The sequence below is a fragment of the Macrotis lagotis genome, chromosome 4 (genome assembly GCF_037893015.1).
Source record: "Macrotis lagotis isolate mMagLag1 chromosome 4, bilby.v1.9.chrom.fasta, whole genome shotgun sequence".
Taxonomy (NCBI): Eukaryota; Metazoa; Chordata; class Mammalia; order Peramelemorphia; family Peramelidae; genus Macrotis; species Macrotis lagotis.
In genome coordinates, this window is record NC_133661.1 from 106,986,769 (window position 1) to 107,003,042 (window position 16,274).

The window sequence follows — 16,274 nt, forward strand, 5'->3', positions numbered from 1 at the left end:
TGTCACACTGGCCATTCTCAATATAGATGACTTTTCGTTCTGTTAACACTTTGTTCAGTTTCCTTGTGGAAACTCCAAACCACCTGAACCTCATCTTTCTGGAATAACATGGGGCAAATATTAAATTTCTATCTTAGCTCCTTGTAGAACAGAAGAAAAACATGATCTTTTGAAGAATGTGGATATTCTTCAAAATACCTAATGATTCCAGAGAACATAAAAAAGTTGAACTGATGAAGCCTTCTTGTCTCTGATTTTTGAAAAATATATTTAAGATTGTTTCAGGCTGAATAGCTTAATATTAAACAGCAATCAGCATCATTGCACCATTTTACTCTTATCTGTATAATCTTGTCATAAGACAAATCATATTATATCCCTGACCTACCATTCCTCAAGGCTTAAAAAGTGATAAGCTGGAGGAAAAATTGGTAGAGTATTAGATATCATGGTCATATTTTCTGAACAATAAATTGGAATATTTGTTCTATTATAAAAATTGCTTATAAAAAGCCAAGTTAAAATAATAATTTTCTTTCTTTTTTGTAAATAATGACTGTCATGGAACATTTAGGCTTTAAATGATTTTTTAAACACAGAGGGTATCTTTGGACATAGAGTGCAGTAAAATAAAGACATCCCAGAAAATATTCCCCCTCATTCTTCTTTAAATACCAGTCTTTGCCATCAAACATTAGGCCATCTATTTTGACTTGTTTCTGAATTGGGATGGATTTCACCAAATGTGCATTTATCCAGTTACAGCTTGTGACAAAGACTACACATATTCACAAGACAGCTGGTATGAGTTGGAGTATATAATGTGTGGTCATAAGAATAGGCAATTCCAAGGCTTCAGCAGTCACCATGCTTTAGCCAGTATTCTGACTTATATAATAAGAAAGTTTCAGGGCTCATGAAATGTAGTAATTTCAGGGACTAGGAATCACTGATTATGATTCTTCAAGTCAGGCTGAAATGCTAGTGCCTACACTATATAATCTGAGTGCCCTTCAGTGCTCTTTTCTTAAATTAGTAATGGATGGATCAACTTGAAATCCCTTGACAGGAGGACTTTTTTTTTTGCTCATCTGTTTTTTGATAACATTTTCAAGGTATTCTTGCATCAAAGGGTATGTAATTTTTAGCAAATTTTATTGTATATAACCAGTTTCCTCTGGTTGATTCTTTAATATTAAACAATAGATACAGTGTAAAGTCTATTTGGTTTCACTGGTCTTTTTCATAGTTGACTTGCCCAAGATAACTTGTGTCATAGAGATATTTAAAATTAGATCCTCTGATTACATAGGCAGTGTTCTTTTTATTGTCCCACATTGTTGCCCTGAGTTGACTCTTCTCCAGTATTGGACTATCCTAATACAATATATGGGGCAGCTAGGTGGCACCCTGCATCATGTGCTGGACCTGGAGTCAAGGAGACTTCTCTTGCTGCATTCAAATCCAGTTTCAGACACTAACTAGCTATGTGACCCTGGGCAAGTCACTGAACCCTGTTTCCTGGAGAAGGAAATGGTATATCTTTGTCAAGATAAAAAAATTATAACTAAATGGGGTCACAAAGATTTGGACATAACTGAAATGACTGAACAAAATCAATATGCCATATTTCTCCAATTGTCTGTATTCACTGATTTCCTTTTCAGGATCATTGTGGAGTAGTCTCCAACTTTCTGTACTGCTTTCATAATTGATAGACCCTTAGAATGCTCCTCCAACCCCTTGCCTGAGATGGAAAACATTAATGCTCAATATATTTCAGGATTAGTTAACTTCTAGCCTTTGCTTTCATTGGTCAGGAAATTACCTGCTCATTCTGACTATACATTTTGTTTAATTCATTTTTAATTTTGAGGCCAAAGGTTTGCAAATAACCACTTAGGCTGTTTATAGATGGGAAATGTTTTCTATATTGTTTATATGAACTGATAGATGGGGATCCAGATTACAACTATTGCTGGTTTGTTTTGTTTTCTTGTTTTGTTTTGTTTTTCCCCATTGCACTCTCATCATCATCCAAAGCCCTTATTATGTGTCTGCACCTGAAATGGGGTTAAGATTGCACAAAACAAATCAGACAGCTATAGTCTATTGATTAATACCCAAAGATGACAGTTTTAACCTAGATATAGATGGAAAGGCCACACAGCTGCATTCACAAGAGCTGAGATGATGCATCTGATCAAAGAGAACCTTTGTGTACAAAGAAAGGAAGATGGGACTTTCTGAGTTGTAATACATGGAGGGGTAAATGCTGAGACCTGAAAGGAAGGGAGATTTCATACAGAGATGGTCTAAAACAGATTAAAGACAGACCCAGAAGAGTTGGAAGTGATCTTTTTAGGGCAGATGCCTAAATGCACATTTGGTGAAATCCATCCCAATTCAGAAACAAGTCAAAATAGATGGCCTAATGTTTGTCCTTGGAGTCATCAGAATAGTATTCTTCACCATTCATAAACTCAGATGCTGTAGTCACATGCTGTTATGTTTGGAACACATCAGACAGAGATAAGTTGTGCTTGATTTTAATCTTGCTGTCAATTGATCTGGTAGAACAACACATACAAAAAATGAAAAAAAAAGAAGAAAAAATGTATTTGAGATCTATAAATTGTATTTAATATTCATTTATCAACTTCAGGGAAAGCAAACAGTTTCTTCTTTTTCCCATTGCCAGTGATGAATGAATGCTTGGAGTTGGGTGTGGAGCCTCTGTCGCCATTATTGACTTTCCATGAAAAACAATTCATCTGAAACTTCAGTGAGGCAGCATTTGCACACTGGGCAAGGAATAAGTAAACTGGTTCTAATGACTTGTGTACTGATCCAAGCAAAGAGTGCCTGTTTACACCTATCCTATCTCATAGAAAAAACCCCATTCCCATTAGGACTTGAGAAATAGTTTTTAAAAGTTTATATTGATATAACATTTTGTAGTTTTCAAAATCCTCTCTAACCATTACTCTTTTTTATCCTCACAGCAGTCTGATGAAAACACAGTTAGCCATTATTGTTCTCATTTTACACATGAAGAAATGGAGGGCCAAAAAAATTGCAATCTCTATAGAGTGGCAGATCTGGAACTGGAGTCCAGGTCTTTCATCAAGCTGTGTGCCACTGAAAGGATGAAACAGGTCTATAAGGAAGTGAGATTCTGAATTCAGAAAAGGTCAGGAATTAGAAAGGATGCTAAAGTTGCAGAGATTTTGTAAGTCTTTAGTGAAGTCTTCTTGGACAAGTTTTTCTAGATTTGTGAAATTACTAAAATAATATTTAAGAATTAGAAAGCTCCAAATGTAATATTATTCTTATTAGTTACAATAATAATTAATAATAATAATAATAATAATAAAGTATAACAGAAACCAAATCATGCTAGAAGAGAACTAGTTTGAATGGTTAAAAAATGTGAATTGTAAAATATAACTTTTAAAATTTTTTTGAAGGATCAAAAATTCAAATTATTCTTCCTAAAGTTTTTGCCAGTAGAGGTCCTGCCAGACTTATTTTGTTCAATATGGAAGGCTAATTTGCAATTAATATTTGTATGTAGGGAATAATTAATAAAGGATTTATTTTTCAAAAAAGAACAGATAGGGCACTAGACCTGTATTTAATTTTCTTAACAGACTTTCTTCATGAAGAATAAAAAGGTTATCTTCCATTCAACTCAGATCAAATTGTCAGTGATTGTGAATTTGTGGGGTGTTGCTTTGAGCTATCTAAAGAGTAGCTGTGTTAGCTCTAGAGAATGAAAGGCTCAGAATGCTTTGTTTAGATTCTTCCTCTTGGCCTATTCAGTGTTACTGAACACAGGCCGATTGATTGGGGGTGGCTGTAAAAATGAACCACTGAATGACTCCAATTTGCTCTGTACAGATATTCCACATCCCCACCCACCTAGGCAGTCATTATAGGAAGAAGAAAGGAAAAGACACAGGGAAGATGTCACTGATTTCTCAATAATGTCAGACTCATCAATATTTGAAACTGATGATGAAGACTTTAATGGAACTTTTGAACCTATACAGACTATCATCCAGAAAAAGCCAAAGAACTAATCCGAGTTGAATTTTCTGAGATATTTTGGTTGGAAGTATCAACTTAACATTTGGAAAAATTTGGTCAATGAATCTATTCCAAATTTGCCTGGGTGTTTGACATCATATAGACACAGCTGCTTTTATCAGGATACCAATAGCATGAGATTCCTGGGATGGAAAGCAAAATAATTTGAGAGTTATTTTGAAAGTCTTAGGGTTTTAATTTGCATGGACTGCTTGACTAGGCCTGGGATGATTAATATTTTACTATGAGATTCACACACACACACACACACACACACACACACACACACACACACACACTAGAAGAGATAGAAACAAGGCATGCTTACAGAGAATTATAGAAAGAGAGAAAAGAAAAATTCACCTCATCTCAGTCAATAGGTGCTCTATAAAATCCAGCCTTTCCATATTATTATGGAAATTACTTTTTGGTGGTAGTGGGGAAAGGTTGTTATACATTATTGTTAATTGTGGTTTGAGAAACAAAACAATATGATCATTTGATGGCATATTCGTTATTCAAAATATGACAGCTTTTATATCCTAGCAAATATGAAATCTCCTGGATGTATGCCTGCTAGTTTAGCAGACATCTAAATGGCCTTGCTTAATGTGTGCGATAGATTTTAATGAAGCCGTATGAAGTTTATACTTAGCAGATCACCTGATGTCTGTCTTTGTGACAGTCAGCCAGTGAGAGGACAATGGTTGCCTAGTGAGTACAAGAGAGAGGCGTGTAAGTTGGTGAGAATTTATCATTGTAGAGCAATATTGTCATTGGACTATGGAAGGAAAGGTAATTAAAGTCCCCAGCTCCTTAGTGTGTTTTCCATCCTGACTTTCACAGGGTTGACACCCACACCACTCTACTTCTTGCTTTCCTGCTGTTGGGGAAAGAGGGGGTGGGAAGACATGGACAGGGCTTTAAATTCATCCTGGAGAAAACATAAACACAGCTCTGGCTGAGCTTGTCTTATATATGAGCCTCATGTGCCATTTGCAGTGACAGCACAACATTTTACACTGTGACACTAACTATCCTGAGTTTTTAATACGATTGCCTCCAAATGCTTTTGAAAGCTCTGTGTGTGATACTCTTTTTTATGACATCGCCTCCCTTCCCCCACCCTTTTCTTCTTCCTCTTCCTGGAACGGTCTGTGTCCTTGGCTGGTAATCTTTAACCCTGTGACTGCAATGATTTCTCTTCATACAGCCACACATTAGGCATATTGCCCATCCTTTTTTGAAACAAACACCCTGCATACTAATTCATAAGTAGATGGGGTAGAAGTCACAAGTACCAAAACAAGCCATATATCTAGAGACTTCATCGAGGGTTTCAATTCTACTGAGTAAAAGCCGACTCTCATGGAGACTGGAAGATGCATCAGCACTTTATCAACAATTTCTGGTGGCAAGAAATTAGAGAAAATAAGGACTTAGTGGTAGCGCCATCCTCTCCTCTCCAATCCCTTACCTGTTGTAGAACTAGCAACATGCTCTGCATGGCCTATAGAGAAATTGATCTAGCCCAGTATGAAATATTTTGATCCAAGAAACATTGAGCATTTTTTGCTATCTAATTGAGCAAGGTTTTAATTATGAGTTCTTTGGAAAATGTTGCTCTATTTTCATATATATCACTTTTGGGAATGGCAGGTGGTATATTGGAAAGAAGATAATGAATTTCACTTTGTTCACCTTGAGTTTAAGACAATAGCAAATTTCTTAGTGGATGTTAATCTTGCTGGCATTTATTTCTTCATCCTGAAAATAAGAAAATATCATCTCACACCCTAAACCAAGATAGATTTGAAATGGGTACATGATACCATAAGTCAATTAGGAGAGCTAGGAATAGTTTACCTGTCAGATCTATGGAGAGGGGAAGAATTTATGACTAAATAAGAGATAGAGAATATTATGGAATTACATTAAATCAAAAAGATTTTACATTAAAAAAACCAGTATAACCAAAATTAGAAGGACAGCAGAAAACTGGGAAACAATTTTTATAGCTAGTCTTTCTGGTAAAGACCTCATTTTTAAAATTATAAAGAACATAGTCAAATTTATAGGAATTCAAGTCATTCACCAATTGATAAATGCTTAAAGAATACGACCAGGCAGTTTTCAGATGAAATTAAAGTTTTCTATAGTCATTTGGAAAAAATGTTCTAAATCACTATTGATTAGAGAAATGTAAATTAAAACAACTCTGAGGCACCACCTCACACCTATCAACTAATATCACAGAAAAGGAAAAATAAATTTTGGAGGGGATGTGAGAACACTGGGACACAAATGCACCATTGATAGAGTTATTAATTGATCCATCCATTTTGAAGATCAATTTTGAGTTATTCCAAGGGTTAAAAAAATTGTGCTTCCCCTTTGATCTAGCAATACCATTAAAGAGGTCTATATCCCAAAGAGATCATAAAAAAAGGGGAAAGGACTCACATATACATAAAAAGTATTTATAGTGACTTTTTTGTTGTGGCAAAGAATTGGAAATTGAGGGATACCCATCAATTAGGGAATGCCTGATCAAGTTATGGTATATGAATGTAATGGAGTACTATTGTTCTATGAGAAATGATGGACAGGCAGATTTAAGAAACCTGGAAAGACTTATATGAACTGATGCTGAGGGAAGTGAGCAGAACCAGAAGAACATTGTACTCAGTAACAGCAACATTGTATAATAATCAACTATGATAGACTTAGCTTATTTTAGCAATACAATAATCAAAGACAATACTAAAAGACTTGTGATGGAAAATGCCATCCACATCCAGAGAAAGTATTTTGGAGTCTCAATACAGAGCAAAGTACACAATTTTTACTTTTAAAAATTTGTTTTTTTGTTTTCTTTTTGGGAGTTTTCCTTTTGTTCTGATTCTTTTACAATATTCTAATATGAAAAGATATTTAACATGATTGTATATGTATATTCTATAGCAGATTGCTTGCTTTCTTGGGAAGGAAGGCAGAGAGAGAAAAATTTGGGACTCAAAATTTTACAAAATGAAAATTGAGGGGCAGCTAGGTGGCACAGTGAATAGAGCACCGGCCCTGGAGTCAGGAGGTCTTGAGTTCAAATCTTTCCTCAGACACTTACTAATTACCTAGATGTGTGGCCTTGGGCAAGTCACCTGACCCCACTGCCTTACAAAAGAAAAAGAGTGAGTACCAAAATGAAAATTGCAAAGTACCTTTATATGTAATTGGGAAAAATATTTTTAAAAATGAGAATGTTTCTTCAAAAATGTTTGCAAGGACTCTCCTAATGTTTTATGAGTCTATGTTCTGTAGGCAGCCAGGCATGCCTAGCTTTCCTGCATTCTGCTTAGCATGCTTTCCAATCTATTAATCATCTGCTTTATCACTTCTGACTATTCTTACTCTGCATCTAGATTTTTATCATTCATTATGTACACAAGTGGTTGCATTTTTTGGTTATTGTTTTAATGAGAGTGTTAAACACAGTCCAGTGAGCCTAGAGCCTTTAACACTGCTTTTAAGCCAACAGATTGAAACAGATTCACCATGACAGACAGACAGTATATGGAATAAACAGGCCAAGAAGAAATGCCATGAAATAGCCCCTTAGAGAATTGGGTTTAGCCATTAGGAGGCAGTTCTTAATCCAAAGGCTACTTAAATCCTTAAACCAGCTGCTGAGTTTAGTGGTGGAATGCACCACCCTGGATATAGTTAGTCTCTATTCACACTGTCAAGCAGTTAATGACTTTTGCTGCCAGCCAGGGCTAGTCTTAGGAAAAATTAGGATTTAGCCAAAGGTCAACATTAAACTCCTAGTTAGCATCACCTCCCTACATTGCTTGGCCCACATCACTGACTGGGTTCAGGGAGCAGCTTGAACAGACCCGAAGTCAAGAAAACCTGAACTCAAAATTAGCCTTAGCTACTTCTATTTGACTCTAAGAAAGTCATTTATCTGCTGTCTGCCTCAGTTTCCTCAACTGTAAAATAGAGATAATAATAACCCCCACCTTCCAGCATGGTTGTGAGGATCAAATTTTAAAGTCTTTAAAACAGTCTAGCACAGTAAATTCTTAATAAATGTTTGCTCCTTTCCCTTCTTTTCTTTACCCTTCAAAGGGGAGGAGTTCAGCTCATTTGCACTAGGCAAAAAATGATTGATGACTACTTCCTTCCCACATCCAAGGGGGAATAAATTCTCAATCAAAGGAATATATCTTGAATTTGGAATTTTAGGCATTATGTGGAGAGATAAGTAGAAATTAGGACCTTCTTGTGACCCCCAACAAAATCACACCTCAGAAGCAATTATTTTTTTTTCCTGTGCATAAGGATGGCAATTTCCCAGCACTATGAAAGGTACAGTGGAAGATATTAAATAAGGAGAAGAAATGTATTTTGCTCCTGAGAAATTGACAATTTAGTTAGATAAGATTGAAGAACTAACAGAAGCAACTAGTATACAAAACAAAACATGCAATTCCCTACTAAATTTTGGTGCACTGATAATCACAATTCACAAAAGGGTTGTCTATGGAGCCTGGAGTAATTCTTTTGTTTACATAGCTTCTGGACACAGAAAAGGGGCAAAACCACAGAAATACAGCATCTAAGAGGCAATTCAGACCTCAGTGTCATCTAGTTCACCCTATAGCATCCTTAATAAGTAATCTTAAAGCATCTACTTGAAGACCTCCAATAATGGGGAACCTACTTCTTCTGAGAACCCCATTTTAGGATAGGATAACTCAAATTCTTAGTGAACAGCTCTTGTCTTTAACATGAATCAGTTTGTAGCTTCCTCTATTGCTACTAGATCTGCCCTCTGGGACCAAGGAAAACCAATTCAATTCCTTTTCAATTTGACAGCTTTTCACATATTTTTTAAGACAGTTATTATATCTTTAACAGGGAACTAGATGACCACTTGATGGATATCTTACAGTGGGAGGGATTCAGACTTGTGCTGTTAAATGTGTAACAGCTGACTTTCCTGGGTCTTTGTGTATATGGGGATGAGGAAGAGGGATGTAAGCAAAACACTCTTAAATTTACTGAATTATTCACATTTTCTCTATCACATCTTATTAAGCCTAAGCAATAACTAAAACAATAAATCAAGCCATGATTTATAGTGTTAACCAATTTGCAAAGTGTAAATGCCTACTCAGAAAATTGAAAAATTGACTCTCATGAGCTGGTTTGAACTGGTTCCATCGTAATCCTGAATTGACCCTGTGATCTTTCTTTTGGGATATGGATTAGATTAGATTAGATGAATACTGAAGTGCTTTCTAACTCTAAAACTTTTTTGATTTTTTTTCTAATTGTTCTGTTCATTTTTTATTTTAATTTTTTTCCTATTTCATGTAAAGATAGTTTTCAGTGTTCAGTTTTGTAAGATCTTAAGTTCCATATTTTTCTCCTTCTTTCACTCCCTCCTTTCCAAGATAGTAAGTAATCTAATATAGGTTATACATGTAAATCATGTTAAACATATTATCATATTAGTCATGTTGTGAAAGAAGCATCAGAATAAAAGGTAAAAGAAAACCATGAGAAAGAAAAAAAATAAAAAATTTTTTTAAAAAGTGAAAATAGCATGCTTTGGTCTGTATAAAGTTCTTTCTCTGGATGTGGATGACTTTTTCCAATCAAAAGTCTCTTTAATTATTCTGTTCTTTATATTAAACATGCCCTGTTATCAATGATCTTCATAAAGTGTGTTCTTGTGGCTCTTTACCACACTGGTCACTCTCATACTTCTGAGTCTGTCAGTCACTTTCTTAAACTGTTAGCACCCCAAACCCATCAGCATTGAATTTTCTTTTTTTTTCTGATGATAATGGAGTGCAATGTGTCCATAATTTCCCTCATTTAGGATACTTTTCCTTTATGAATCCAGTTTATGATATCTTTCTACTACAACTATAATATGAAGAACAATTCCCCAACTTGGACGAATAAGACAGTGCATTGTGACCTCTTTAGGTGGGAGGTTGTAATGCACTTACTCTGCATGTTATTTATTCTCATTTTAGACTGAGGGAAAGAACCAAAATTTATTTTAACTTTATATTTCTACCTATTTCAGCAAATATGCTTATTATTCAAAGAAAGAGAAAACACATGATTATGAAAAGAACAAGAAATGGAAAGACCTTAATTGGTAATATAAAGAAATCTCATTGGGGAAAAAAAAAACACCAAATGGAAATGTGATACTGTAATGGTGAGAGTCCTGGGAGAGAGGAGATCTGGGTTTTAATCTTGACTCTACCATTAACTTTTCTTTTGACTTAGGTTAATTGCTTTCTAGCCTCAATTTCCTCTTCTGTCAAATGAAATACTTAGGAGTTGAAAAGTCCAAGACTTTTCAGTTCTGATTTTCTCTTAAGTACTTCAAAGAAGAATTGGAAATGCCATTGCAATTGTTCTCCTCTGCCTCAAGCTTGAATGTGTTGGTCACTAGTTGTGTCTGAAAGAAGAAGGTACAGAAGGGGTCTTGAGTTTACTTTAGGTCAAGGACCTTTTGCCTTTCTTCTTTCTCTATAAGCCTTTTCCTTTCCTAAGGTAGTTTGATTTTCTGATTTTTGTCTTCTCTCCCCACCCATACAGATCATGTTACTCACAGATCCAGAGATTGAGAGCAGTTTATTGATCAGCTCTGATGAAGGCGCAACCTATCAAAAGTATCGACTAAACTTTTACATCCAAAGTCTACTTTTCCATCCCAAGCAAGAGGACTGGATTCTGGCATATAGTCAAGACCAAAAGGTGAGTGCATTCTTTTGAGACAGCTTGGCAGAGCTCTGGAGTAAAAGACCAATATTTAATTTCCCCCAGATTCCTGTCTAATGATTTCTTTTGTTCTTCACACTGGCCTGAGTTTTGTGCCAAGTGCCCTGGCAGGGAAAGATGGGGAGTTGAGGAAAGGTTTTGTTGATAGGGTTTAGCTTCAGAGAGAGATTCGGTTAAATGACCCTTCACAAGACTCTAGAATTAATTTATTTTGGTAAATTGTTGAGAGGTATTGTGACATAGTAGACAGAGAGATGGCCTTAGAGCCAGGAATATGTGCATTCAAGCCCCACTTCTGATGCATGTTGGCCCTGTGACCCTAGTAAAATCATTTAACCTTCAGTTTTCCAGGCAACATTCTAAAACACTAACTTGTGGAGGAACACTGACTTGCTTTGGTGAAGGAAGTTACCCAATGAGATTTTCCTTTATCAAAGGAATCATGGTTCAGTTCTATCCTAGTCCTCATTCCCTTAGTATTTGTTAATTGTCAATTATGTGCTAGGAACTCAGTATATAAAGGCAAAATCCAAAATCATTTCTGTCCTTTGGGATTACAGTTTTCAGCTGAAATGAATTCTGGAGTCCATCTAGTCTATCTAGTCTTCATTATATAAGTGAAGAAACTGAGGCCAGAGAGGATAAGTGATTTGCCTAAGGTCAGGTTCAGAGGAGTAATTTGAATCTGGGTCCATTACCATGAGTTGACAATGAAAAATGCAGTAGATGTGGAGAAAGTACTGGGATTGGAGTCAGATTGGAGTCAGAAGAACTCCAGGTTCAAAAACTTTGCTACTTACAAAATCAGTGACTTTTAGCAAGTCAAGTCATTTCTCTAAGCCTCAGTTTCTTCATCTGTAAAATTAAAAATTGGAATAAATGGCCTCTGAGGTCCTTTCTAGCTCCTAAATCTGTCATCTTATGATTAATGACAAGTGACTTTAAAGGTGGAGCAGAAAGAGCATTAAATGGATCATGAAAACGTCTTGTCTAGCTTGTGGCACTTGAGCTGAACTTTTAAAGGAAAGTAGGGATGCCAAGAAAATATTTGTCCTTTTTTTCAAAGAAGACCATGATATCAGAGATGTGATGCCATGAAAAGCACATGAATCATATTTGAGTAAAGGGGTGCTTGTGATAAGGCACCAGTCTCACTTCCTCCTCCAGAACCATATGGGTCTGTTGGCCAGATATGAATCAGGACAACTGGACATGGTCCTGGATGTGAGATAATCAGGCCAAGAGGTGGAGATAAGGAAGAAGAGCATTCTAGACAAAGAGAATAGTATTAAAACATGGAATGTCATATATGGGGATCAGAGTGTGTATTATTGCCAACAGAATGTTTCCTTTACTTGAGTTTTTCTGTAAAATGAAGGGAACTAGATCATATATTTTTTATTGTTTTTTGAATTTTACAATTTTCCCCCCAGTCTTGCTCCCCCCCCCCCCCACAGAAGGTGGTCTGATAGTCTTTACATTATTTCCATCATATATATATATACTGATGAAAATTGAATGTTTTGAGAGAGAAATCAGATTCTTAAAGAAAACATAAAATATAAGATATAGCAAAATTGCATAATAAGACAACTTTTAAAAAAAGTTAAAGGTAATAGTCTTTGATCTCTGTTTAAACTCCACAAGTCTTTATTTGGATACAGATGGTATTCTCCATCACAGATACCCTAAAATTGTGTCTGATTGTTGAACTGATGAAATGAGCAGGACTGGACCATTTCTAAGATCTTTTCTAACTCTTACATTCAGCGATCAATGCAGCAAGCATTGATTAAGCTACTATTGAGTCCTTTGTTAGATAGGAAGTATCTTTGTGGAATCCCTGAAGTTGAAGACTGGGTTCCTGCTTTGAGGTTGCTCAAAAGGTAATTTAGGAAACAGATTAAAAATATACCCTAAGAAGATTGACAATAATTCCAAACTAAGCAGGGTATAACCTAGTAACGAATAGATTGGTCTCCAAGGTGATCTTTAGTTTTTGTTGTCTATAGCCTAATTGTGCATACCATTGTTGGTATGTTGTCTATCCTATTGGACGACGAACTCTCTGAGAGCAGGGACTTTCATTTTCCTTTTCTCTGTATTTATAATGCATTGTATGGTGACAGGCACAATAACTGCTTGCTTATTTGATTTGGCCAATATAACATACAGAAGAAGCGATCCTATATGGAAGTAAGAGCCAGGGTAAAGGATGTGAAGTTAAGGAAGGATGAGAAGGGAAGATCTGTAGTAGAAGCTGAAATTATGAATTTTCACCTTGGAGAAAATGTTGAATAAGGATTGCTAGGGAGAATATGAACAGATAATTCCAAAAAAAGAGTAGATTTCATTTTTCTAGGATGCTGGATTTGTTTCATATCACCTGAAGTCAGAAAAATGGTTTAGAAGATGATCTCATAAGATTTATTTTGGTGCTAGAATTCTGGGAAAAGAAAATTGACATTCTTAGGATTTATGCTGCCCTTAGTGTCAAATAAAATGCTCGTCAAATCTAAAAATAGAGAAGATTTGTAATTAGCATTTTATATTCTAGCAGGCCAATGAGGATAATGTCTAATTTTCATTCCTAGAGTAAAACTGTAGTCCATCTGGTTCAATGTTGTATAGTGAAAAGCAGAAGAAGATTGAAAATTTCTTCTTCAACCTGTTTTCATTATATTAATCAGTCCTTGAAATTTTCTTCCATCTAAACTGTGAAGCAGTAAGAAAGAAGATTTACAAGTTCCAGTTATAATTCTGTATACCTCTGATGGAAGAGATACATAAAAGTATAAACCATCATGAATGGTGGAATGACAAGAGTCCTGGATTTTAGAATCCAATTGACCTTAATTCCAATCTGAGCTCTGCCATTTAACTCCGTGACCTTGGACAATCAGTTATTTTTCTCTGGGACAGAGTTCCTCCTGTGTAAAATAAGGGGGCTAGACTATTTGGCTTAACTTCCTTTCCATTTCTAAGTCTGTTGTCCTCTGTTTCTGCAGTCCCATTCTCCAAGGGTCTAATATTGTGTTCACATATCTCAGGTAGAGGTCTGAGGATATGGAGATTCTAGTCAAGCAGTCATTATTTTAGCTATTTAGGTTCTAGCTTCTTCCCCACAAAAATGGGGGTAATTATTATTGTTTCAGAGTTAAAGTCATATGATTTAGGGCTAGAAGGGACTTTAGAGCTCAATATTCTTATTTTGACAGCATTATATGCTTGAAGACTTGGAAGTAGAAGAAGCTTTAGAAGTTACCAAGTCTATCCCTCTCACTTTATGGATGAGAAAACTGAGCATTTAAATGACATGTGCAGAATCACGTGTTTCTAATACAGGTCCAGCATTTTATCTGTGACAGCCTATTGTTTTTTTTTTTTATAAAGTTTTGTGTAGGTCAAATAAGATCAAATTATATTTTAAACCGGGGTGGTACCAGGGTACCAAAAAATACTTCCTTCACGTGTATATAGATATAAAGTGCTTTTCATATATCATTTTATTTGGATGTCATAACAATCATGTGGCAGCACAAATGTTGCCATTTTATAGTAGAAGAAACTGAGATTAACCCATTTCCCTAGGGTCACTTGGATAGTGAGTGGCAGAGTTAGAATTCTAACCTAGGATTTTGAACTCTAAGACCACAGCTAGTCATATTGCATTTCATTGTTTAGATCTGCTTCAGTTACCATGATCCCTACAAAGGGATTCTTTTAGACATTTTGGAATTACTGAATAGTTGTTTCTCCATTCTGTCTCTCTCTCTCTCTCTCTCTCCCCCTCCCTCCCCCCTCCCTCCCCCTCCCCCCTCGCTCTCATTCTCCCTTGATTGGTTGCTATCCTCTGTCTCTCAGTTTCTCTGTCTCTCTGTCTCTCTCCCTCTCTTTCTCCCTTCCCCTCTCTATTCCTCCCATTTGGCATTTAAAATACTTCAGGAAGAGCTCCAACATATTGTTATGATTGATCTCACTTAATTCACCCTCAGTGACACATTATTCCTTCTATCTTCACACTTGGAATGCTCTCCCTTGTCACCTCTACTTCTTTAAGAAAATCTCTAGGGGGCGGCTAGGTGGCACAGTGGATAGAGAACCAGCCCTGGAGTCAGGAGTACCTGAGTTCAAATCCAGCCTCAGATACTTAATTACCTAGCTGTGTGGCCTTGGGCAAGCCACTTAACCCCATTGCCTTGCAAAAACCTAAAAAACCCAAACAAACAAACAACAAAACAAATAAACAACCAAAAAAAGAAAATCTCTAGCTTCCTTCAATGCAAAATTGATATATCACTTCTTAAAAGTCTATCTGGATCCCTTAGTGCTTGCTTCTTTCTCCTTGAATAAATATCTATGTACTTTGTTTATGTTCCTCTTATGCTGTTTCATTTTATTCCTCAATAGAATATGAACAACCTAAGGACAGAAGATGTTTGTGGTCTTTACTTTTATATCACCCATTGTCCAGGCTATTTTAAAGATATCTGTTTATATCTTTTATTTCCTTGGTAAAATGGACTCCTGAGGAAGAAATATCTTTTACCAATACAAATATAAAGTTGTTTTGCAATTTATCATCTCATTGAGTTGAATGATGTACTGGTAGATTAACTCATTGGTCAATTGTCACAAACTCAAGATGTGTCAGAAGTAAGACTTGAACCTAGGACTTTCTGAATCTGATGCCTGCTTTCCATCCGTTCCACATCACCTCAATTCACATTTTGCACATGTTAGGTACTTAATATAGGCTTACTGAATTATATTGGAGAACCCTTAAAGGTTTTAGAGAAATTCTGAGAATTGGATGAGAAGCTGAAGACATGAATATAGTTTTGGAGATAATTGGAACAGTCCAAGAGTGGTAAGAATTATGATACCAATAAATGATTAGAAATGAGTCCTGAGATGAACTGATTCTATCTGAAACCAACCTTGCTACTACTGAATTCTCCTGAGGAATGTGTATATTGAAAGTGTTCTAAAGAAATTTCAAAATAAGCCAGCCTGGGTCTGAATCAATCAGATAGTCTAAATATAGGTAATGTGAGGCCATGGAACATAAGATTGTTAATTGGGACATTTTCTTGGGGAGGACGTGCCTCTGGGGAACTGTTCTTCTTTTCTAGGATGTTTAGTCTTTAAACCCATTCTGCTGCATCCAATGGATGCCAAGCCCACAGTGGGGCTGTGCTGTGCCCACACAGGTGGGTCAGTGACACAGAAACAATAGTTGTTAATCACCCATGAACAACAGACCTATTAGCACTGATGAGATGCTACTGCCCTGTGCTAGGGAAATGTCAGTGATGTCCTTGATGGGAAGGTTGGCAGCTAATTGCCCAATGAAGAGGGGAAAAAAAACC

General features: G+C 36.1%; 1 protein-coding gene across 4 annotated transcripts in view; it reads left to right on the top strand.

Moving 5' to 3' along the window:
• SORCS1 (sortilin related VPS10 domain containing receptor 1) overlaps positions 1-16,274 on the top strand; it is a 741,634-nt gene that overhangs the window by 475,100 nt on the left and 250,260 nt on the right. For all 4 annotated transcript variants that reach the window (XM_074233753.1, XM_074233754.1, XM_074233751.1 and 1 more), the window contains exon 4: positions 10,720-10,878. In XM_074233753.1, coding sequence (XP_074089854.1) covers positions 10,720-10,878 — 159 coding nt within the window. The remainder of the gene's footprint in view (positions 1-10,719; positions 10,879-16,274) is intronic.